The sequence below is a fragment of the Dama dama genome, chromosome 19 (assembly GCF_033118175.1).
Source record: "Dama dama isolate Ldn47 chromosome 19, ASM3311817v1, whole genome shotgun sequence".
Lineage (NCBI taxonomy): Eukaryota > Metazoa > Chordata > Mammalia > Artiodactyla > Cervidae > Dama > Dama dama.
Window position 1 is genome coordinate 87148991 of NC_083699.1, and position 23852 is coordinate 87172842.

The 23852-nt window shown below is 41.9% G+C and overlaps 1 protein-coding gene across 1 annotated transcript; it reads left to right on the forward strand.

Moving 5' to 3' along the window:
* Positions 1-6651: 6651 nt before the first annotated feature.
* LOC133073763 (fas apoptotic inhibitory molecule 1) lies at positions 6652-21872 on the forward strand. Its single transcript, XM_061167698.1, has 5 exons — positions 6652-6673; positions 11920-12052; positions 12409-12637; positions 16489-16538; positions 21407-21872. The coding sequence occupies exons 2-5, from the start codon at positions 11942-11944 to the stop codon at positions 21554-21556; spliced, it is 540 nt and encodes a 179-aa protein (XP_061023681.1). The 5' UTR covers positions 6652-6673; positions 11920-11941; the 3' UTR covers positions 21557-21872.
* The last annotated feature ends 1980 nt before the right edge of the window (positions 21873-23852 follow it).

A 23852-nucleotide genomic window follows, 5' to 3' on the forward strand; every position in this document is an offset into this window, starting at 1 on the left:
TCAAGCTGGTTTTAGAAAACGCAGAGGAACCAGAGATAAAATTGCCAACATCTGCTGGATCATTGAAAAAGCAAGAGAGTTCCAGAAAAACATCTATTTCTGCTTTATTGACTATGCCAAAGCCTTTGACTGTGTGGATCACAATAAACTGTGGAAAATTCCAAAAGAGATGGGAATAACAGACCACCTGACCTGCCTCTTGAGAAACCTGTATGTAGGTCAGGAAGCAACAGTTAGAACTGGACATGGAACAACAGACTGGTTCCAAATCAGGAAAGGAGTCTGTCAAGGTTGTATATCGTCACCCTGCTTACTTAACTTATATGCAGAGTACATCATGAGAAACGCTGGACTGGATGAAGCACAAGCTGGAACCAGGATTGCTGGGAGAAATATCAATAACCTCAGATATGCAGATGACACCACCCTTATGGCAGAAAGTGAAGAAGAACTAAAGAGCCTCTTGATGAAAGTGAAAGAGGAGAGTGAAAAAGTTGGCTTAAAGCTCAACATTCAGAAAGCTAAGATCATGGCATCTGGTCCCATCACTTCATGGCAAATAGACAGGGAAACAGTGAAAACAGTGGCAGACTTTACTTTTCTGGGCTCCAAAATCACTGCAGATGGTGATTGCAGCCATGAAATGAAAAGACACTTGCTCCTTGGAAGAAAAGTTATGACTAACCTAGACAGCATATTAAAGAGCAGAGACATTACTTTGCTGACAGAGTTCCAGCTAGTCAAAGGTATGGGTTTTCCAGTAGTCACGTATGGATGTGAGAGTTGTACTATAAAGAAAGCTGAGTACTGAAGAATTGATGCTTTTTAACTGTGGTGTTGGAAAAGACTTTTGAGAGTTCCTTGGAAGGCAAGGAGATCCAACCAATCCATCCTAAAGGAAATCAGTCCTGAATATTCATTGGAAGGACTGATGCTGAAGTTGAAACTCCAATACTTTGGCCACCTGATGTGAAGAAGTGACTCATTTGAAAAGACCCTGAGGCTGGGAAAGATCGAAGGCAGGAGAAGGGGACGACAGAGGATGAGATGGTTGGATGGCGTCACCAACTCAATGGACATGAGTTTGAGTGAACTCTGGGAGTTAGTGATGAACAGGGAGGCCTGACATGCTGCAGTCCATGGGGTTGCAGAGTCGCTAGGATTGAGGGACTGGACTGAACTATAAAACCATAAACAAAACCACATTCTATGCCCCAGGCCATTTGATGGAAGAAAAATGTCACCACCCTTCTAGTAATTTGATAATCCTAGTTTGACCTCATAGGATCAGACACTTCTGTGCCTAATAAGAAGGAGCTAATGAAGGAGGAGCTCACAATGTATGCCTTACATATGCATCTATGTCTACTTGAAGAAGGTGGTCTATTCCCCTCCCCGCTTTTTTTCATTATAAAATTGTAGCTCACTCAATCCTCGGGGCAGCGCTCCTTTGCCTGCCCGCTTGCATCTCTTATAAGCATCCTATATTAATAAATCTACTTCTTGCCTATCACTTTGCCTCTTGCTGAATTACTGCACTGAGACACAAAGAACTTGAGCCTTAGGAAGTTCAGGCACCAGGTGAGGGATTCTAATTAAAAGATCAATGGTTCAAGTCCCAAGTTGGGTTTTGATGCTGTTTGAGTCCCAGTCACGTGGGTTAGGGACCCAAACTGGGTTTTGGCTGGGTTTGAGTCCTGGCGTCATGGGCTAGAGTCCCACACTGGGCTTTGGATGGGCTCAAGTCCTGGCTTCATGGGTTCAGTTTCCAAACTACATTTTGGCTGGGATTGAGTCCCAACATGTAGATTCAAGTTCCCATCTGAGGTAAACGGATTCAAGAGGAGCCTGGCATGCTACAGTCTATGGAGTTGCAAAAAGTTGAACATGTTTCAGCAACTGAACAACAACAACAAATATAATTTCTCTATATAACTATTGAAGGTGTAGTTCGAAGCAAACATAGCAAATTCATGAAAATGTTGGCCTTCGGGGAGGAGAAGAAAGTAAAGGTATTAGGGTTGAAAGTCAAATACCAATTTATCTTCAATATTTCCTTCTACTAGTGAAAAAGGAGGGAAGGGGGAAGGGCACAACCTCTAAAAAATGACATAACCATCAGTTCAGTTCAGTTCAGTCGGTAAGTCATGTCTGACCCTTTGCGACTGCATGAATTGCAGCACGCCAGGCCTCCCTGTCCATCACCAACTCCCGGAGTTTACTCAAACTCATGTCCATCAAGTCAGTGATGCCATCCAGCCATCTCATCCTCTGTCATCCCCTTCTCCTCCTGCCCCCAATCCCTCCCAGAAACAGGGTCTTTTCCAATAAGTCCAAACTTCGCATGAGGTGGCCAAAGTATTGGAGTTTCAGCTTCAGCATCAGTCCTTCCAATGAATACCCAGGACTGATCTCCTTTAGAATGGACTGGTTGGATCTCCTTACAGTCCAAGGGACTCTCAAGAATCTTCTCCAACACCACAGTTCAAAAGCATCAATTTTTCAGTGCTCAGCTTTCTTCACAGTCCAACTCTCACATCCATACATGACCACTGGAAAAACCATAGCCTTGAGTAGACGGACCTTTGTTGGCAATGTAATGTCTCTGCTTTTTAATGAGCTATCTAGGTTGGTCATAACATTCCTTCCAAGGAGAAACTGTCTTTTAATTTCATGGCTGCAGTCACCATCTGCAGTGATCTTGGAGCCCAAAAACATAAAGTCTGACACTGCTTCCACTGTTTCCCCATCTATTTCCCATGAAGTGATGGAACCAGATGCCATGATCTTAGTTTTCTGAATGTTGAGCTTTAAGCCAACTTTTTACTCTCCTCTTTCACTTTCATCAAGAGGCTTTCTAGTTCCTCTTCACTTTCTGCCATAAGGGTGGTGTCATCTGCATATCTGAGGTTATTGATATTTCTCCCAGCAATCTTGATTCCAGCTTGTGCTTCTTCCAGCCCAGCATTTCCCATGACATAGCCATAGGACACGATAAAAACTGGCTAGGGCCAACTAGCTCCAAGATGGTGGAAGATTCGACTTCCAATAGACCTTAAGCCTCACTATACACTGATTCTATTCATTAGCTAAATGACACACTCAACAGCACCATGAGTTCCAAGCTAATCATAAAATACCAAAAAGTAGGCAGTGCCCAATTCCTGGAAATCTTCACTCCTTCCCTGAAATAGTTGAAATAATCCTCCCACTCATTAGGCTATGAAATTACCCAGATAATAAAAACTAATCACACCATATTTCGGAGACTCTCTTCTGAGATGGCCCACACTCTGTCTGTGGAATGTTTCTGTCCAAATAAATTCACTTCTTATCTATCACTTTGCCTCTCCCTTAATTATTTCCGCATTGAGAACCTGAGCTTCATTACGTCCTGAGATCCAGTGTGTGATCTAAATTAAAAAGCCATAGGTTCAAGATCCAACCTGAGTTGCACAGATTCATTGGGATTTTTTTATTGAGCCAATAAGAATGGTCAATGCTGGTGGTGGGAATATGAGCATTTTTCTCTGTACTTTCCCGTATTTTTAAAATTTCTCAAAGTCAACTAGATGCAGATTTTTGTCTTAAAAAATTGAAACACAAGCCTTGGAATGCTCCTTAGACACTTTAAAGGTGTCTTCCTTTGGTTCTTTGGTCTAAGGAAGGGTGAATCTACAAACCCCACTCTCCAAATGACTCAGACCAAAATCTATTTTCTCCTAAAACTGTCCAATTTTTCTGGTTTGAAGTTTCTCAATCCATCTTGGTTTGATCCTTCTCCACTTTCCGTGTTTTGTGTAGGTAGAGCCAGAGGCTCTTTGCGCTGAAGGAGAGAGGCCCAAGCAGCAGCAGCCTGGCTGGCAGCAGGAGACTGGTTACTGGCACTGGTGCTGACGCACAATCCTCTGAGTCCAGAATCCTGGGCTCTGGGCTCATCTGAAAGTCTCTGGTGCAGCTTCCATGAACACATAGCCAATAGTCATGCTGGACCGATACTGGAAGGGCACATGCAAAGTTTTAAACCTGTAGGTATCAGGTGATGTAACCTTTCCCTTTAATTTTGATGTCCATTCTTGCTGTCTAAGAAGTAATTTCAGAAAATCCATTAGTTCATTAACAATTCCCTTTTCCAAAGGAGGCCCAATGAAAACATGGACTATTATGAATGAAAGCGGTTTTAGGTGCTCTCTTAAAATAAATCACTGATGTCTATGGGTGGGCTGGTGAGAGGTAGTTTGAGAGGTTAGAGCAAGCAACATCCAGGCACTTCTCGGGAAACAAGAAAACAATCTCAGAGTGGAAATAAAGTCAAAAGCAGGATCACCAGGTGAGTATGTTTCACGCTCAGGTCAATACCTTTCACGGTGTTTTGTTCACACTTTCTTTTCGTAACAATCCTCTTTGATAACAAGTGACCCTGACTACCTCCAGTGTGCTGGGCCCAGGGAATAAGTAGGTAGAAAATACAGCCTAAACTGGCATGTTCCTTAATTCCAGATATCCCAGAAACTATACCCAAAAAGGAAACATTGGCGCAGAATAAGCCAGCGGCAAAATCAGACTGCCTCACCTATTCAGGGGACAGACTTGAATGCACTTCATGAGTGGGCTGAAGCCCTCTGCACTCTGGGGCCCTTAGGCAGAGGGGCTCCCCAGACCCCTAAGACAGGATCTATATTCAAGCACAATACTTTTCTAACAGCAGACTCTGATAATATGACCTTTGAAAATTCTACAGGCTGGCTTCATGTGCTGGTCCTGCAACTTCTGTAGGCCTTTGAGTCTATGTAAAATGGGAATAACTACTGGACTGTTGTGAGAACTACAGGCAATAATATACAAGGCACAAAGCAAGCATTCAATAAATTATACCTTATTGGTCTTGTAAAAGATATTCTGATTCCCAAAGTTTTACAAGAAAATATGATCCTTCATTAAACAATATTTTTGAGCTACTGCCCAACCAGAGTTTCCTGGCCCTAACCCAACAATTCACAAGTGTTTCTCAGAAGATCTAAGGACAAGAAAAAGGAATTAGGGATGCATCTTCATCTATTTCTGGAAATTTCCACTCTGGGGCCTTTTGCCTTCTCGCCTATCTCCCTGGTTCATTCTTTCAATCATCATTTATTGAAAAGTCTCTATTCAAGACACCAGTGCAGAAGAAGATGCAAATATGAAAAGCCTTTGTCTCCAGGAAGCTTTCAATACAGGGTAGCAAACAAGAAATCAGTGCTAAGCAGAATCCCTGTAACATAATTTCCTTGGGAATTCAGTCCATTACTTCGCAGACTAGTTAACTGAATCAACAGATTGTTCTTGATTGTTTCTCAACTGCTGTTCTCTCACAGACTTGCTCAGCATCCTCACTACCAATCCCATAGGTGAAACAATCCTTCTTACATTAACATCAAGCTGAGGGAAGAAACTGGGACCTGCATGTCCCTTTGCCCTCAAATCTTCAGAGCCCCCAGAGAACCCTTTCACATGTTTATTTTGCTGCTGAATCCATTTTCCCCAGGGACCACTCACTGCTCTTTTCAGATGGCTCACTCAACCATCCTCTCCTCTGCAGTGATTGCTGTCTCTTCCTTAATGAAAATCAAGGCCACCTGAAACATTACTCAGGTCTACTCTTCATTCAGTCAACAACACTTATCAGAGCATAGTAGGAGCCTGCACTGTGCAGACCTGGGAGCTGCTACAGTGAGAACCAAGCGGCCATGGTCCTTGACCTCACAGTCCTCAGCCTACCATTAAGCTGCCAGGGAGCCGCGCTCAGTCGCTTCAGTCGGGTCCGACTCTTTGCGACCCCATGGACTGCAGCCCGCCAGGCTCCTCTGTCCATGGGATCCTCCAGGAAAGAATACTGGCGTGGGTTGTGGTGCTTCCTCCAGGGGATCTGCCCAACCCAGGTCTCCCTCATTGCTGGCAGATTCTTGACCGCTGAACCCCCGGGGAAACCCTATTATGCTGTACATTCAACAAAGATTACACGAATGCTTGCACAACTTGAACAGAACTGAAAATTCCAGGTGTTGCAAGTCTTAGGATAGTTTTTCTTAAGAAATGACATTTGAAGAACAATCTCAATCGCAATGGAGGTTAACTAAGGGAAGAGGCAGGGAGGAGCGCCCAGGCAAAGAGAAGAGCATCTGCAGAGGCCCTGGGGTGAAGGACTTCACATCATTTGAGGATCTATCTAAACGAAGCCAGAGGAGACCGGGGCAACATCAAACATGGGCCTCATGCCCATCCTAACGAGTTTTGATCTTTCTAGGAGTAATCAGCAGCTTTACAGAGTTTCAAGGAGACAATGCCATGATCGGATTTACCTGCCCCGTGCTTCAGAGCAGGCAGGGTCTGGGTTTGCCCACCCGGTTCGCTCCAGCGTCCAGCCAGCGCCCGCTGTCGGCGGGTTCTTACGGAGGCGTCTCAGCGCAAAGCCGGCCGCGCGGACAGCGGCGGGGGTTGGGTCGCCGCGCCGGGGAAGGGCGGGCGCGGTTGGCGCTGGGCACCTCGGGGACCTGAAGCGCGACGGAGTCGGCGCGCTCGGAGCTCTCGCTTCCGCGGAGGCTGCGTCTGGTTCTCGGCGAAGGGCCTAAGAGGTCCAGTCGGCGGAACCCACCGGTCTCTGGGCCCAGAGCCCCCAGAGCCCCCCGGCGCCCAGGTGAGCCTCGCGGCCCAGGTGGGGCGGCCCGGCCGGCCCGGAAGCCCCTGCGCGCAGCGCCGGGCGCCCCCGCCGCCGTGCGGGCGGCCGCCATCTCCGGGCTGCGGCGACGCCGGCGGCGGGCGTGCTGGGCAGTGGGCGGTGTCCTGGCGGCGCTGCGACCCCGCGGCGAGGCCTAGGCCCGCGCGGGAGGTGGGGAGGGCGCTCCGGGCGTCTCGCAGAGACCCGGCCGCTGGCGGGCTGCGGTTTGCTCCTGCCCGGCCAGGCCCTGGAACCCGCGGCTCCGGCCTCTGCCCGACTATAAATTCATTATTTGTCGCAGTCGGAAAAGTGGAGCCGACGTCACAGGGCAGGAAGCGCAGGAGCCGAACCTTCGCTGCCGGGGAGCACCGGGTTAGCATTAAGGTGTCTTTCCTTCCAGTCCCCTTTTCCCTGCAAAAATGAGCCGGCTGGATTTTTGCAGAGCCTGGATCACAAAGTGCTGCAGCCTGGCTTCTTTGTCTTACCAACACATCCCACGCGTCTGCGCGCGCTGATGTTTGTCTCCATCCTTTTTATTGGCCGCGAGCGGGTGCTTTGGTGCCAGGTTTTCCGCGCCTCACCAGGGCTGGACGCTTGCTGAGTGACAGGACTGTGATTCACTCCACGGATTATCTCCACGATGGTGAACATACGGGTGGTTTTCACCAAAAACGATTCGTTGAGCACTCTTCCCTCTGGTTTTTTTATTGTGTAGAGAGGCTTGCGATACCCATTGCAAAATGCTCCTTGGAAAAGTTATTCGCGTTTTTTTGTGCCTCACATTTGGGAACACCTGGCTCAGAGAGCTAACTGACAGACTTTGCTGGAGGTCCCAGTGCTGATCCTTCGTTAAGTTTGACGTGCCTTGTGCAATAGCTGGCCTTACCTAGAGCTTTGCTGAAAAGAAACTGAATACCTTAGTAATTTTTAAAACCGACTTAGGCTTGGCTTGGATAAAGCATTACAGTCCCCAGTACGATTAAATCTAAGTTAAAGCAAAATTCAGGCTGGGATTAGATAAATAGTGGAAACGTTTTAAAGTCGTACTCTGAAGCATGGATGTTGAGTTGCTAGGAGAGGGATTTTAAATGATTATGCTGAGGGATGTGTCTCTAGAGACTCAAGAAACTTGCCGTGAAGACATGTAAACTTTCAAATAAGTGACATTATCCTTATCAGTGAAAATAAATGGAATTTGTTTTTCCATCCTTTTTACTTAATTTTAAAACCTGTGTGCTGAAATAGAGGGAATTTTTCTTTGTAATGATCATTTTCCAGTTTGATCTCATGGTCCTGATAATTAAATGTATGTATAAGTTTAAAATGACAATGGATGAATTCCTTTATCTCAAGTTTTAAAGCATAGGCTTCCCTGGTCTTCCCACCCATTTGGCAGGATTCTTTCTCTGGGGACCTTTTCTGGTTCTTTGTTGTTGTTTAGTCCCTGAGTCGTGTCTGACTCAATTTTGAGACTTAGCCCGCCAGGCTTCTCTGTCCAAGGATTTTCCAGGCAAGAATACTGGAGTGGGTTGCCATTTCCTCCTCCAGGTAATCTTCCTGACCTGGGGATTTATCGAACAGCACCACCCCCACCCACATCCCCCCACACCCCCCTGCACCCCTGTCTCCTGCTTTGGCAGACAGATTCTTTACCTCTGAGCCACCTGGGTAGCCCTGTTCTGTTCTTTACTGCTTCCCTTTCCAAGGACAGTCCCATGGCTGTGCTGTAATCATCTTTTGTCTCTACAGAGTCTCTCACTCTGAGCTTAGTGCCTGGCATATGAGTGACTGATGACAGCTAGCTTGGCAGATGAATTTAGAATTATGACATGAATTTAGAATATGACAATAGCTTAGGCAATTGTGTGACAGGTAATTTATTATTCAAATGAGTAAGGTAGAAACCTGGGACATGTACAGCTGTGATCATCTCTTGGTCATAAGGGAAATCATATTCCAAGAAACACTACGGGCAGGACACCCGGGTTGTTTTTTTGTAATAAGTTTGTTGAGATATAATTCATATGCCATACAATTCACCCATCTAAAGGATACAATTCAGTGGGTTTTTTTGTGTGTGTATAACAGTATTAATTTTTAAAAGTTGTGATCAATATATAGGACATAAAAATTGCCATTTAAAAATGTCCAGTTCAGTGACTTAAATGAACATAAAGTTCATTTATGATGTACAGCCATCACCACTATTTCCAAAAGATTTTCAACACCTTCAACTGATACTCCCTAAGTAAATGTTGAATGTATGAATGAATGTTGATAGTAGAGAGAATATTTTATGTGACGTTGATTTCTAACCTCTCTTCTAATTTGTTGTGTTGCCTTTTATGCTTTATATGAAATATAATTAAGATGGCACTAAACCTTGTCTTAGTGTGGTAATATTTGAAATTCCTTAAAGTGAAAAATTGGGCACTTCTTTTCAAGTTTGTTGAATTACTGAACTTTCTAGAGTCTAAAAGTTGTAGAGCAAAATCTGAGTGATATCCCAAACTCTACTCTGATTTATGAAAGATACGTATCCTATGTTATATTATGCTATTTAGCTTACTCTATTGCTCTGTGTTTTTGCTTTGATAGTTCTAGGATACCCTCCACTTTCGTAGGAGATATCCTAAGAGGTATTTTTAAGACTAGAAAAATCTACAAATATATAAGGTGCTAATTACAAAAAGGGATTTATTTTAGGTACAATGTATTTTGAATCTTTAGTTTTTATTCTAAAATATTTAGCTTTTGTTTGCCTGTTGGGTTGCTTTTATGGGTGCCAAGGTCGTCTTTAATATCTTTTAAAAAGCAATTTGTCATATTTGGTTATTTCCAGACAAAAAAAAGATTGGCAATCTCCCATTTTTACAAGGAGAGAGCACCCTTGGACATCTATATGGAAAAGACTAGAGTAGGTCTTGGAAGCAAAAAAAATAGTTGAATTTATTATTCAATAGGTTTGACAGGGGTACAGTTGTTAATCCTAAATCTTCAAATGTGGATGGTTTTCTATGCATGTGAGTATTACATTTGCTTCTGATTTTTAGCATTATAGCCCAGATACTGTTTAGTTCATTACAGAGGTGTTCTGGACTGTGGATTTGGCTTGGACTCTTCTGGTGACCTGAGCAAACCATATAACTTTTGTGAATTCATTATTGGCACTAGTAAATTAATTGGGTTTGAGTAAGTGGGCAAAATTAAGTTTGCTCTTAGAAAGCAAACTGGCACATCCCTGGCTGCTTCCTGCACGCTTAACATTTCTTTGAAGTTATCTTTAAAAATTTTTTTAAATTATGTATTGTACCATAATACAGCTTTCTAAATTTTAATATGAAGATTGAATTTTAAATTTGTTACTACCATGTAACATGGCTGCCTCCAGAGGATGCATTCTGTTTATCCTGGGGTTTTCTGTATTCTCTGACCTACTGCCTCATACCCTTGGGGCTTCTTCTCAATTTGAGAAGCAAGGGACCCAGAGGACCTCTACATCTCTTGCAACTCTGACGTGGTATGATACTTGAAATAAACTAGAGTTTATTCTCTTAGTTTTAGGAAATTATAAATCCATAACAGGGAAAAATTTGACTGGGTGACTTGCATGATTTAATTTCTTTTCCTGACAATTAGAGATTCCAGTTCTATTGTATGTAAAAGCTGTTTCATCAGAAACTGCATGCATTTTAAGAAATGGATTGCAAAGTTAGAAAAACTCTTTGCACTTGTCATCTTTGTTGCTCTCAATCTTTCCTTGCTGCACTTCTGCTTTTTTCTTTCCTGGCTCCTAATTGGATTAAAGACTGTTTTGCCAACCATGGCATCTGGAGATGACAGTCCTATCTTTGAAGATGACGAAAGGTAAATGTCTTGCATTGTGATAAAACTGGGTTATGAAGCTTTAAAGATGGGCTTTAATCATTCAGGAAGAGTATCCAGGCTACTTTTTTGGAGAACACATTTTATAATACTGCAGAATGCATAGTTTTGCTTCTCTGTGATTTCCAGCAAGGGTGATGAACACCTGGCATGGAGGTGGCCACCACTCATGTGGCATCTTTTCCCATAAAACCTGGATGTGAGGTCTGCAAATCCCTCTCAGCACAAAATTCTTGGCAATCACTTCCAAAATGATATGAAACCTATTTACTGTTTCTGGTTTAGAGCCTACAAAGGAGATTAGAGTGAATGAAGAGGAGGATGTGGTTAAGAGAATAGACTCTGGGACCAGACTCCTAAAATTACATCCCATCTGCCACTTACTGTCATTGTGACCTTAGACAAGCCTTTAGCCTCTCTGAGTCTCATCTGTAAATGGTGGAATAATAGTACCCACCTCATGGTGAGGATTCTTTGAGTTAATGTGTGTAAAGCTCTTAGAACAGTGATTGGCACACAGTAAGTACTGAATAACTGTTAGTTATGAACATTACTGCTGTAATATTACTTCTCTCAAAGCTAAAACTCTGTATCAGTATAAAAATATTACTTATATGTTATATATGCATTGTATATGATATATTTTATATTAAGACATTAATATAAAATACATGTTTAAGTTGTACCAGAAATGTCACAAAACAGAATCCTTTATATTTTTAATAAGATTTCCTGTAAAAAAAAAAATTTCCTGTAATAATGACAAGATTACTGTCTTCCATAACATTTTTATATCTATTATGGAACATTTCTTCCATGACTTTTTTCTCAGTCTTAGTATTTTTTTTTTTTTAGTCTTAGTATTTTTACATTAGAACCTTTTTTTTTTTTAAATGAATCCCTAGTTATTGGTTCAAGTATAAAAGGTTTTAAGAATTCTTGCTTTAGAGTGATAGGAGCTAAAAAGATAAAAACAAAATTAAATCCTGTGCTTTTTAAATGACAGGAGGGAGGAGTAGAAACTTTTTACTGACCTTTCTGTGGCCAAGCTTAAAATACTGTCCTGGATAAACTGATTGATTCTTAATCCTATTACTGTTAAGGTGACTTTGGAATTATCTGACTGTATACCCATAGATAGTAATTTCATCTTAAAAGAAGAATGCGTAACAGGGTGATAATAGTTACATGTATTGTAAGTAGGCTTTCTTAGCTTATATCACTTTAATATTTTGTAATTTTAGGGCTTTTCAAGATCTGATATTTTCATCTTGGAAGGATTAATTGGTTATTCTGTTACTGTTTTTGCCTATTATAATTGCTTGATTTTATTCCCTTAGCCCTCCTTACAGCCTAGAAAAAATGACAGATCTTGTAGCTGTTTGGGAAGTTGCTTTAAGTGATGGAGTTCATAAAATTGAATTTGAACATGGGACTACATCAGGCAAGCGAGTGGTGTATGTAGATGGGAAGGTAGGAAAAAATGTTACTTTGTGAAATATAGTGTACAGAGAAGCTTGATTTTGCTAATGTATATTCTTCCTATGTGAATACAATGCTTTTCCCTTACAGTGGTTATATCTTTATATATTGGCTTTTATCATTTTGCCATACAAAGCAGACTAATAATAGTTGTGGGATTCATAGACTATAGCATCTAATATTTAACTTTAAAATGCCTTTATTTTCTAAAATCTTTGTATCATGAGGTAGTAAAATCACATCTAAATAGCACTGCCATTTATTCTCTTTAATTATATTATTTCCAAAGTTAAACATTTAATTTTCTCCCATTTGTATGTTTTTAACTTTCTTATTTTATTACTTAGGAAGAGATAAGAAAAGAATGGATGTTCAAACTGGTAGGCAAAGAAACCTTCTGCGTTGGAGCCGCAAAGACCAAAGCAACCATAAGTATTGATCCCGTCCGTGCTTTTGCTTATGAATATACTCTGGAAATTAATGGGAAGAGTCTCAAGAAGTATATGGAGAACAGATCAAAAACCACCAGTACTTGGGTATTACATTTGGATAGTGAGGACTTTAGAGTTGTGTTAGGTAAGTGAAAGCCATTTCTGCAGAGTTTCTTTTTTTTCCTCAGAATTTTTGAAAGCCTTTTTCCAGTCTCTTCTATCGTCCATGGTTTTGAATGAGAAGCTTACACCAGTCTGAATCTCATTAGTTAGTATTGTTTTCTGTCTGGAAGCTTTTGGGGGCTCATTTTTATTTTGCAAAGTTTTACAGTGATGTGTTTAGAAATGTAGTGGCTCATGAGCTGCTTTATTTTTAGACGAAAAATGATATTTCAGCATTTTTTAAAATTTGCCTTTTTTCAAAATTGAGTGAGGTTGATCCTCTTTTCATATGTAAGGTCCTTTTGTGTTTCGTTTCTGATAATGCCTATGTGTTTCCTGTGACCTGTTTTCTTTTGGGTTGTTGGTCTTTATTCTCCTTGATTGCTAGGAGTCTTTCTGTTACTAAGCGCTGTAACAGAACTTAGTGCTGTGAGTTCTGAGTGCTGTGAGCTTCAGATATTTTTCTATTTGTCATATTGTATGACTTTGCTTATGTGTGTGGGGGGGGATATTTTAATCATGCAGAAATCTTTTTTACTTTCATGTAGTCAGAGTTGCTCCCTTTTTCTTTTATGGCTTCTGATTAGCAATGTTCTTCAGAGGAATGTTAATACCAGCTATTACAGAAAATCTGAGTACGTGCAACTATTACAGAAAATCTGAGTATGTGTACATGTTCAGGAGGCCAACTAAATAAAATTCCAACTATCACCTCCATTATGGTTTATTTGAGCACTGTGGGCTCCGATCGTGCCATGTGAGCTGGGTTTCCCACAACTGTTGCCGTAGATTCTTCCCATTCAGACTGCCACTGGGTGGCCACTCCCATATCTCCTGGGCCCTCTGCCTTTCTCTCTGTGCCTCTAGCCCAGCTCCAAGTCCTTTCTCCACTCTCCAAGTGAGGCTGCTATCTCGAGGTGCAGGAAGAAAAGACCCTGTTCCTGGAGTAGATGGCTTGTCAGAGTCAAGGCACCTCATCCTTGACCCCCAGGCAGCCTTTGACCCCTAGACTCCTTGTAAACACACAGGTCCTGCCTCTCTCTAGTCTTTGTTATAACAACCAAAGCTTGTCTTCTGGCTGCTTGATGAGTATAGTCGTCTCTCCTGACACTCCTGGGAACCCTGACATTCACAAGTGGTTCTGGGGATCCTCCCCAAAATGCACGTATGTCTGTGCACATGGCACACATATAGCTCAGTTGGTAAAGAATCCACTTATAATGCAGGAGATGCCGGTTTGATTCCCAGGTCAGGAAGATCCATTGGAGAAGGGATAGGCTACCCACTCCAGCATTCTTGGGCTTACCTTGTGGCTCAGCTGGTAAAGAATCTGCCAGCAACGCAGGACACCTGGGTTCGATCCCTGGGTTGGGAAGATCCCCTGGAGAAGGGAAAGGCTACCCACTCCAGTATTCTGGCCTAGAGAATTCCATGGTATAGTCCGTGGGGTCACAAAGAGTTGGACAGTACTCAGCGACTTTCACTTTCACTGGAGTGAGCTGTGGCCACTTAGCTAATGCCCACGTGTATCATGGCAGCATTTTGCTCTATTGTGTCAGCACTGTACTCAGCACAGTCCATCAAATACTATACCTATATTTTTTCTTATGAATCAATAACTTTTCCCCAAAGTGAAATCATAACAAAATGAATAGAGATTATTGTACTCTTCAGTATGAAATTTAAGACTAAATTTCTGTCTGTTTATATGAACCCTATGCAGCCTTTTCTGTGGTCTCTTTGTGCCATCATCCAGGTGGGTCAGTATGAGAGGCAGGGAGAATCATCTAGTTTCTGATGTTAAAGAAAATTTGGAGAAGGATAAATTAGGAATTTGGGATTAACAGACACACATTGCATATTTAAAACAGATAACCAACAAGGACCTATTGTATAGATCAAGGAACTCTATTCAGTATTTTGTAATAACCTATAAGGGAAAAGAACCTGAAAAAGGAAAGCAATATTGGCTACAATCCAAAAAACAAAAACGAAAAAGGGATAAGTTTAAATATTATATTACTTGAAATATGTAGGGTTTTTTTTTAATATGTAGGTTGTTAAAAGCCCAAAGCACTCTGTAATTTGCTAAAATATATTGATATCCTAAATGGAAACATATTGTAATCCTGGGAGTGTGTAAACCCTTCTTTGATTCAATACCAGACCTTCAGTTCAGTTCAGTTCAGTCGCTCAGTCGTGCCTGAGTCTTTGCGACCCCATGAACCACAGCACGCCAGGCCTCCCTGTCCATCACCAGCTCCCAGAGTCCTCCCAACCCATGTACATTGAGTCAGTGTTACCATCCAACCATCTCATCTTCCGTTGTCCCCTTCTCCTCCTGCCCTCAATCTTTCCCAGCATCAGGGTCTTTTCCAGTGAGTCAGGTCTTCGCATCAAGTGGCCAAAGTATTGGAGGTTCAGCTTCAACATCAGTCCTATCAGTGAACACCCAGGACTGATCTGCTTTAGGATGGACTGGTTGGATCTCCTTGCAGTCCAAGGGACTCTCAAGAGTCTTCTCCAGCACCGCAGTTCAAAAGCATCAATTTTTCGGTGCTCAGCTTTTCTTATAGTCCAACTCTCACATCCATACATGACCACTGGAAAAACCATGGCCTTGACTAGACAGACCTTTGCTGACAAAGTGATGTCTCTGCTTTTTAATATGCCATCTAGGTTGGTCATAACTTTCCTTCCAAGGAGAAAGTGTCTTTTAATTTCATGGCTGCAGTCACCATCTGCAGTGATTTTGGAGCCCAGAAAAATAAAGTCAGCCACCGTTTCCACTGTTTCCCCATCTATTTGCCATGAAGTGATGGGACCAGATGCCATGATCTTAGTTTTCGGAATGTTGAGTTTTAAGCAAACTTTTTCACTTTCTTCTTTCACTTTCGTCAGCAGGCTCTTTATTTCTTCACTTTCTGCCATAAGGGTGGTGTCATCTGCATATCTGAGTTTACTGATATTTCTCCTGGCAATCTTGATTCCAGCTTGTGCTTTCTCCAGCCCAGCATTTCTCATGATGTACTCTGCATATAAGTTAAATAAGCAGGGTGACAATATAGACCCTTGACAGACTCCTTTTCCTATTTGGAACCAGTCTGTTGCTCTATGTCCAGTTCTAACTGTTATTTCCTGACCTGCATACAGATTTCTCAAGAGGCAGGTCAGGTCATCTGGTATTCCAATCTCTTTCAGAATTTTCCACAGTTTGTTGTGATCCACACAGTCAAAGGCTTTGGCACAGTCGATAAAGCAGAAATAGATGTTTTTCTGGAACTCTCTTGCTTTTTCAATGATCCAGCAGATGTTGGCAATTTGATCTCTGGTTCCTCTGCGTTTTCTAAAACCAGCTTGAACATCTGGAAGTTCACGGTTCACGTATTGCTGAAGCCTGGCTTGAAGAATTTTGAGCATTACTTTACTAGTGTGTGAGATGAGTGCAATTGTGCAGTAGTTTGAGCATTCTTTACCAGACCTTAGAAATTTAATTAAAACATTTCAGATGATATGAAAAAAAAAAAAGGATATTCTCATATGGAAAGTCTCTCCTTACATTCATTTGTCTGTATCCTCCTTTATAGATTTTCTTTAACAAATCTTCATCAGTGTATATTATATCATGATTTTGTCTTAAAAGATTGGTTTCATTTTGATTTTGTCTGGGAACAAAAAAACACAGTTTCTTCACATTTGGAAGAATTTCAAAGCCATGAAAAGTTAATGGAGTTTTTAAAATATAGTGTATCAAACTTTTCTTAAAATAATAAAGAGTTAAATTTATCTTTAAATTGCAGGTTATAATTTTTTTCTAATCGGTTACTTTTACAGAGAAAGACACTATGGATGTATGGTGCAATGGCAAAAAAATGGAGACAGCGGTAAGTTGATCATTTGATTACTGTCACCATTTCATGAGTGACCAGTGAAACGTTGCTGTGTTTCCTAACTATGCAGATTTTTATAATTAATGAAGGTCCTTTTGATTATAAACAAAAAAGAGATGAAGTAATCCTGTCTCCAGAATCTGAAGCCCTTTTTTGGTCACTGCCTGGGGTAGTGAGAGTGTGGAAACAACTCATCTTGTGACTGGTACTAGCCTCGGACCCTGCTTGTCCTCTCCTGGACCATCCTCTATCCTTAAAAGATCTAACCCACATTTAAAAACTTCCTCCCCAAAGGTTGCATCCTCCTGTGTTATCCTTGTTTAAGTGGTGCTTTATACTACTGTTTCTCAAATTTGCATGCACAGAATCATCTTGGATCTTGTTAAAATGCATATTCTGACATGTCCTCAGGTGATGCCCAAGTTGCTGGCCCATGGTCACACTCTGAATAGGAAAACTTTACACCATACACGCAAAACAGATGGTACTTTCTCAAAGTAAAGGTTGTGAAAAAGAAACGAAGCACACATGTCAGGTGAGACAAAGGCAAACAGGAAAGGGCACTGTCACAAACCCCAGAAGACAAGTGGGATTTGTAGACTAGCAGTGCTGAAAGGCTGCCCTGCTCGTTGTAGCTGAGAAAACCCTAGTGTGTTGGACTTTTGCTGCCTTGCACTGTTATGGCTGTGGTGGGATGAGTATAGAAGTGAATTTCAAGTAGGTAGGAAATAACAGTGGTGTGCACAGCAGAAGGAGGAAGTGAAGCAGAGGAGACGGTCCTGGACACAGGGAGTGTGGGCCTAGGAGCTGGAATGACTGGGGGGAAATATCCACGTGTTATGGGATCAGGTGGCAAGTAGCACGTACCATCCTGGGTGTCCCCTTTCGTGCTGACTTCAGTTGTGACACCAGAGCTAGAGATGATGAAAAGCATGAGAAGCTCTCTTTGCCGGGCATACTGTAGCTAGCTACCTATTGTGGTTGCTGCTATTACCTTCCTCTGTTGTAGGTTTGGGAGGGTGAGGAGATGTCCTTGAAGGGAAGGCCTGGGATGAATTTATTCAGTAGACAAGCTAGAAACTGCTGGGTGGGCCTTGCAACTGCTTCTAAGGAAGTGCACAAGCCAGAAATCAAAAGTTACAAAGATTAATGTGTTTCTGTTTCTTAATCCTGATATTAATTCTTGAAGGGACATGCAACCAGGGTTCACTCAAAATTGAACCTCAGCATTTGAGCCATCGTCCGGGTTCCATCTACCCATTGAGACTTTTATGCAGAGAGGCTTAGTGAGCCCTTCAGTATTTTAGGGCCTGTTTTGGACCAGATTCAGTGACCATTAACATGGATTGGGTACCTGCTCTCGTGCCTGATGCCATACCTGGTGGTCCTTTCTGTTCTTTCTGTCCTACCACGGAAATTTCTAGATGGAGAGTCAGCAGTTTGGGGTCACATTCCCTCCAACCCTCCAGGAATTCTCCCGTGCAGAAGTAGCATTGTTTCAAGAATGTGGTTGTAAATAAGCAAGAAGTTGAAATAATATCCATCCACAATGTCCTTGTTCCTAACTGACAAGAAGCCACAAGTGTCTGGACAATAACTCTCTCACCCAGTTGTCTCCTCCTCGTAACTGCAGCCTACTTGGCAAGGTAGTTTTGGCAGCTCTGTGCCGGGCAGCCTTCCCAGCACTATGCACACCTGCTCTCGCTGCCTGTGAGCTGCAGCTTATTTTCTCCATTTCCTTTTCATTTCAAAGCATCATGACCAGATTATGTATCTGTCAAATTGCCAAGAAGCAACTTACAAGGATTGTAGTACTCAACCCTTGCTCTCCTCTCTAAATTGATTTTTACAGAAGTATGCCCTAAAGCCTTTTTTCAAAGCTCAGTGTGAAAAGGGCTAAAAGAATACCCTGGACTCCAGGATCAGCACCCTACCCCCAGTCCTTGTGGTGGTCAGTACACATCCCAGTTGGCCAGATTCTTCCCAGAGCCAAGAAAAAGCTTCCCTCTCTGATGCCTCCTGTGCTTTCTTTGGCTAGATAATGTTAGCAACGGGGCCTTGCTCTGTCTGCTTTGGCTGCCAGGAAGCTCAGCCAAGTTGTACGTCTGATAGTGCTTCTTTTGCTTCTTGGCATAATTCATTTTTATCCTCTAAACCTCATGCTCTTCCTTACTTTTCTGTGCTATTTGGCCCCTATCTTTTCACTCTAAATCAGTGCTGTTCAGTAGAAATATAGTGTAAGCCACAGATATGAGCTTCATGTATAACTTTTCTAGTAACCACATTTTGAAAGTCTTATGGTGAAGATCATCTTAATAAAAATTTAAGTCACTGTATCAAAAATATTATTATTTAAAATGTAATAAATATATAAAGTTTTCAATGAGTTTTTTTTTTTTAACGATTCTTTGTTTCATACTAAGTCTTCCAAATCCAGTATATTTTTTCTTTTCTTTTTTTTAAATCCAGCTAAGTTTCTCTGGCATGTGGGATCTTCCTGGGTAAGCGATTGAACTTGAGTGTCTTGCATTGTCAGGCAGAGTCTTTACCACTGAGCCACCAGAGAAACCCCTCCAGTGTATTTTTTTCCCCTTTAATAGTGTATCTCATTTCAGACTCACCACATTTCATGCTCAATTGCCACCTGTGGCCAGGGGCTGTTGTACCATATACAGCAAGTTTAGACTCAGTTCAGTTCAGTTCAGTCGCTCAATTGTGTTGAACTCTTTGTGACCCCATGGACTGCAGCACGCAGGCTTCCCTATCCATCACCAACTCCTAGAGTTTATTCAAACTCATGACCATCGAGTCAGTGATGCCATCCAACCATCTCATCCTCTGTCATCCCCTTCTCTTCCCACTTTCAATCTTTCCCAGCATCATGGTCTTTTCCAGTGACTCAGTTCTTCACATCAGGTGGCCAAAGTGTTGGAGTTTCAGCTTCAGCATCAGTCCGTCCAATGAATATTCAGGACTGATCTCTTTTAGGATTGACTGGTTGGATTTCCTTGCAGTCCAAGGGACTCTCAAGAGTCTACTCCAACACCACAGTTCAAAAGCATCAATTCTTCAGTACTCAGCTTTCTTTATAATCCAACTCTCACATCCATACATGACCACTGGAAAAAACATAGCCTTGACCAGACGGACCTTTGTTGGCAAAGTAATGTCTCTGCTTTTTAATATGCTGTCTAGGTTGCTCATAGCTTTTCTTTCAAGGAGCAAGTGTCTTTTAATTTCATGGCTGCAGTCACCATCTGCAGTGATTATTTTTGAACCCAAGAAAATAAAGTCTCTCACTGTTTCCATTGTTTCCCCATGTATTTGCCATGAAGTGATGCGATGCCATGATCTTAATTTTCTGAATGTTGGGTTTTAAGCCAACTTTTTCACTCTTCTTTTTCACTTTCATCAAGAGGCTCTTTAGTTCTTCTTCACTTTCTGCCATAAATGTAGTGTCATCTGCATTTCTGAGGTTATTGATATTTCTCCCAGCAATCTTGATTCCAGCTTGTGCTTGATCTACCCCAGCATTTCACATGATGTACCCTGCATATATGTTAAATAAGCAGGGCAACAATATACAACCTTGATGGACTCCTTTCCCTATTTTGAACCAGTCTGTTGTTCCATGTACAGTTCTAACTGTTGCTTCCTGACCTGCATACAGATTTCTCAAGAAGCATGTCAGGTGGTCCAGTATTCCAGTCTCTTTCAGAATTTTCCATAGTTTGTTGTGATCCACATAGCCAAAGGCTTTGGCATAGTCAATAAAGCAGAAGTAGCTGTTTTTCTGGAACTCTCTTGCTTTTTCGATAATCCAGTGGATGTTGGCAATTTGATCTCCGGCTCCTCTGGGTTTTCTAAATCCAGCTTGAATATCTGGAAGTCAATGGTTCACATACTGTTGAAGCCTTACTTGGAGAATTTTGAGCATTACTTTGCTAGCGTTCAAGATGAGAGAAATTTTTGTGGTAGTTTGAACATTTTTTGGCATTGCCTTTCTTTGGGATTGGAATGAAAACTGACCTTTTCCAGTCCAATGGCCACTGCTGAGTTTTCAAAATTTGCTGGGATATCGAGTGCAGCCCTTTTACAGCATCAGCTTGTATGATTTGAAATAGCTCAACTGGAATTCCATCACCTCCACTAGCTTTGTTTGTAGTGATGCTTCAAAAGGCCCACTTGACTTCACATTCCAGGATGTCTGGCTCTAGGTGAGTTATCACACCATCATGGTTATCTGCATCATGAAGATCTTTTTTGTATAGTTCTTCTGTGTATTCTTGCCACCTCTTCTTACAGTAGTGTTAGGTTTTAATGTTATTTATATTATGTATTTATTATAAGCCACCTTGTAGCCTGAGGAATCCGATTTTCTGAGTGGTGAACAACACTCCATCTCTCACTGATTGGGGTCTTCAGCAAGTTATGTAATCACTGTGTGCCTGTGTTCTCATGTATAGAATATGGATAATAATTATATTCCAATCAGGTTATTGTGAGGATGCCATAAAGCAATGCATGTAAACCATTCTTTGTATAGAAGGAATCACAAATTTCCTATCATTTTCACTTTTGTAAATAGTCTATATTTTCTGTATAGTATATGTTATGGACACATAGCCACAAGGTATACTTCTTTTTTTTCTCTGAAACTTAAGATTCTTAAAGACTACAGTGGTACAAATAAAAGACTTTCAATTTATAACCGAGACCTAAAAACAAGCTTCTAATCTTGCAAAGCTTACCATTGAGGAAACATGTACTTCATTATGTCTCCCTTTCTCAGTGATGTTAACGCTCTGGACAAATATAAATGTTTCTGGAACACTTAATTCCTCCTTCTTTTGTTTGCCTAGGGTGAATTTGTAGATGATGGGACCGAAACTCACTTCAATATTGGGAATCATGACTGTTACATAAAGGCTGTTAGTAGCGGCAAGCGGAAAGAAGGGATTATTCATAGTCTCATTGTGGATAACAGAGAAATCCCGGAGATTCTGAAATGACTTCATGTTAATGAATTTTAATCTTAAGAAGTAAAGATCAGGACTTTTAAATTACTGTGGTAATTAAATATGCTTAGTATGTACTTTTCAGTACAGCTAGTCACCTTGTTTTTATTTTATAGTTACTTGAAACTAGTGTTTTAAGCATCAGGAAAAAAATATGTATCATAAAAATTGCAATCTATTTTGTAAATAATATAAAATGTTTTAAAGTCAAATGGAAAATAAGATATGGACTAAAAAATCGCTAATGTTTTACAGGAGCAACTTTTACTATAATAAACACTATAAAATAACATCAGTGCTACTTGATTTGTCTTTCTTGAAATGGATGTCTTTGTATATATGGATTTCTAACCAATGTATTCACTTTAAACTTTTTTTTTGTTTTTATTTTTTGGCCGCACTGTGTCTTCATTGCTGTGTGTGGGCTTTCTCTAGTTGTGATGAGCAGGGGCTACTCTTCATTGCGGTGCACAGGCTTCTCATTGCAGTGGCTTCTCTCATGGAGCACAGACTACAGAGCAGGGGTTTGAGGCAGGAGACAGTGGGTCTCTGGGCCAGACACCTGGTGCTTGTCAAGTGGAGTAAAACTGAGCCTTTGTTCTCACCCAGATACTCCAAGGACAAAGCCAGTGGTAGAAGCTGAGTTCTGCTAAAGCAAAGAGATAAGGTGCCCACTCCTGAGGTCAAGGAAGACTTCCCTGTCTCTACATGGGCAGGAAGTCTTCTGGGGAGTAGAAAAATGAGGGGACCCCACTCCATAATCAGTGTGGATATGCAGCCATAGGCTTCTATAGTGGGATCCATCTTAGCAAAAATTTGTACATACATCTTGGGGCCGATCTATGGGCCACTCAGGTGTGAAAAAAGAAACAGTTGGCCAAGAGTAAACGAAGACCCAGAAGGACTGTCCTAATGAGTGAATGACATCACCTCAGTACTGTGCTGCTCCTCCTCACTCAGGACACCCGCATTTCTCTCCAGGTGTGTCTCCGCCTAGTGTCTGATGTACTGCACTCCTCACTCAGGATGCCCACACTCCCCTCTGGGTGTGTCTCTGCCTAGTGTCTGATGTACCGCACTCCCCATTAGAGAGGCTGCGCATATCCTTTCTCTTGGGTGTGCATCTCTGCCCTGCTTCTGAGTTGGATAAGCAAACTGGTTTCCTGTGTGCTCTCCCATACATTGTGCTGTGCCTCTAAATAATAAACTTTGTACCTGTTTTTACAGTTTTTGCCTCCTTGAAACATTCTTGCTTTCAAACAGGGGCAAGAACCAGGGTCACTTTGCTTCTAGCCCCGAGTCCCTGGTGGTCTGGTGGGTAGGACTCTTGGTTTTCATTCAGGCTACTGCTAAGTCACTTCAGTCATGTCCGACTCTGTGCGACCCCATGCCTGGGATTCTCCAGGCAAGAACCCTGGAGTGGGTTGCCATTTCCTTCTCCAACACATAAAAGTGAAAAGTGAAAGTGAAGTTGCTCAGCCATGTCGGACTCTTCGAGACCCCATGGACTGCAGCCTACCAGGCTCCTCCGTCCATGGGATTTTCCAGGCAAGAGTACTGGAGTGGGGTGCCATTGCCTTCTCCGTTCATTCAGGCTACTCAGGTTTAATTCCTGGGCAGGGAACTAAGATCTCTCTTCAGGACCATTCACTGCTCTCCCTCCGAGATCAGGCTCGGTAGTTGCGGTGCTGGGGCTTTGTTGCTCCATGGCATGTGGGATCTTCCCGGACCAGAAATCAAATCCATGTCCCCTGCCTTGGCAGGTAGATTCTTAACCACTGGACCACCAGGGAAGTCCTCTTTGTATGTTTTTAACCTGTGCAGATAGATTGTTTAGTTTAAAGCAGTTGTTGTTCAATGATATTAGCTTAATTGGAGAAAATGAGAAATTTTCAGAAACTTAAGGAAATGTCAAATAGTGTCACATAAAGATTTAATTAAGAATAAGTTTCTGAAAATGTAATTGTTTTCATTTCATCACCACGAGGCCCCCCCAAAAAAGAGGAAGAAGCAAAGCTTCTCTACACCAGACAGCATCAGTTGCATCATCAGGAAGTGTTTAAAAAGTCAGAGTTGAATGCCTATGTGGAGGTAGCACCAGTGTTAGCATTTTGTGAATGAAGCAGGCCCACCCAGGCAGACTGACAGAGTCTACTCATCTCTGAAGTTCTTTCAAGGCAGGACAGTTTAATAGAAGAGCCTTTTATCAGGGTATTTATTTCATGTCTATTATCACATGGGGATCCTCCATGAGAGGGAGAATATTCCATTTTCTAGACTTTTTCTGTCC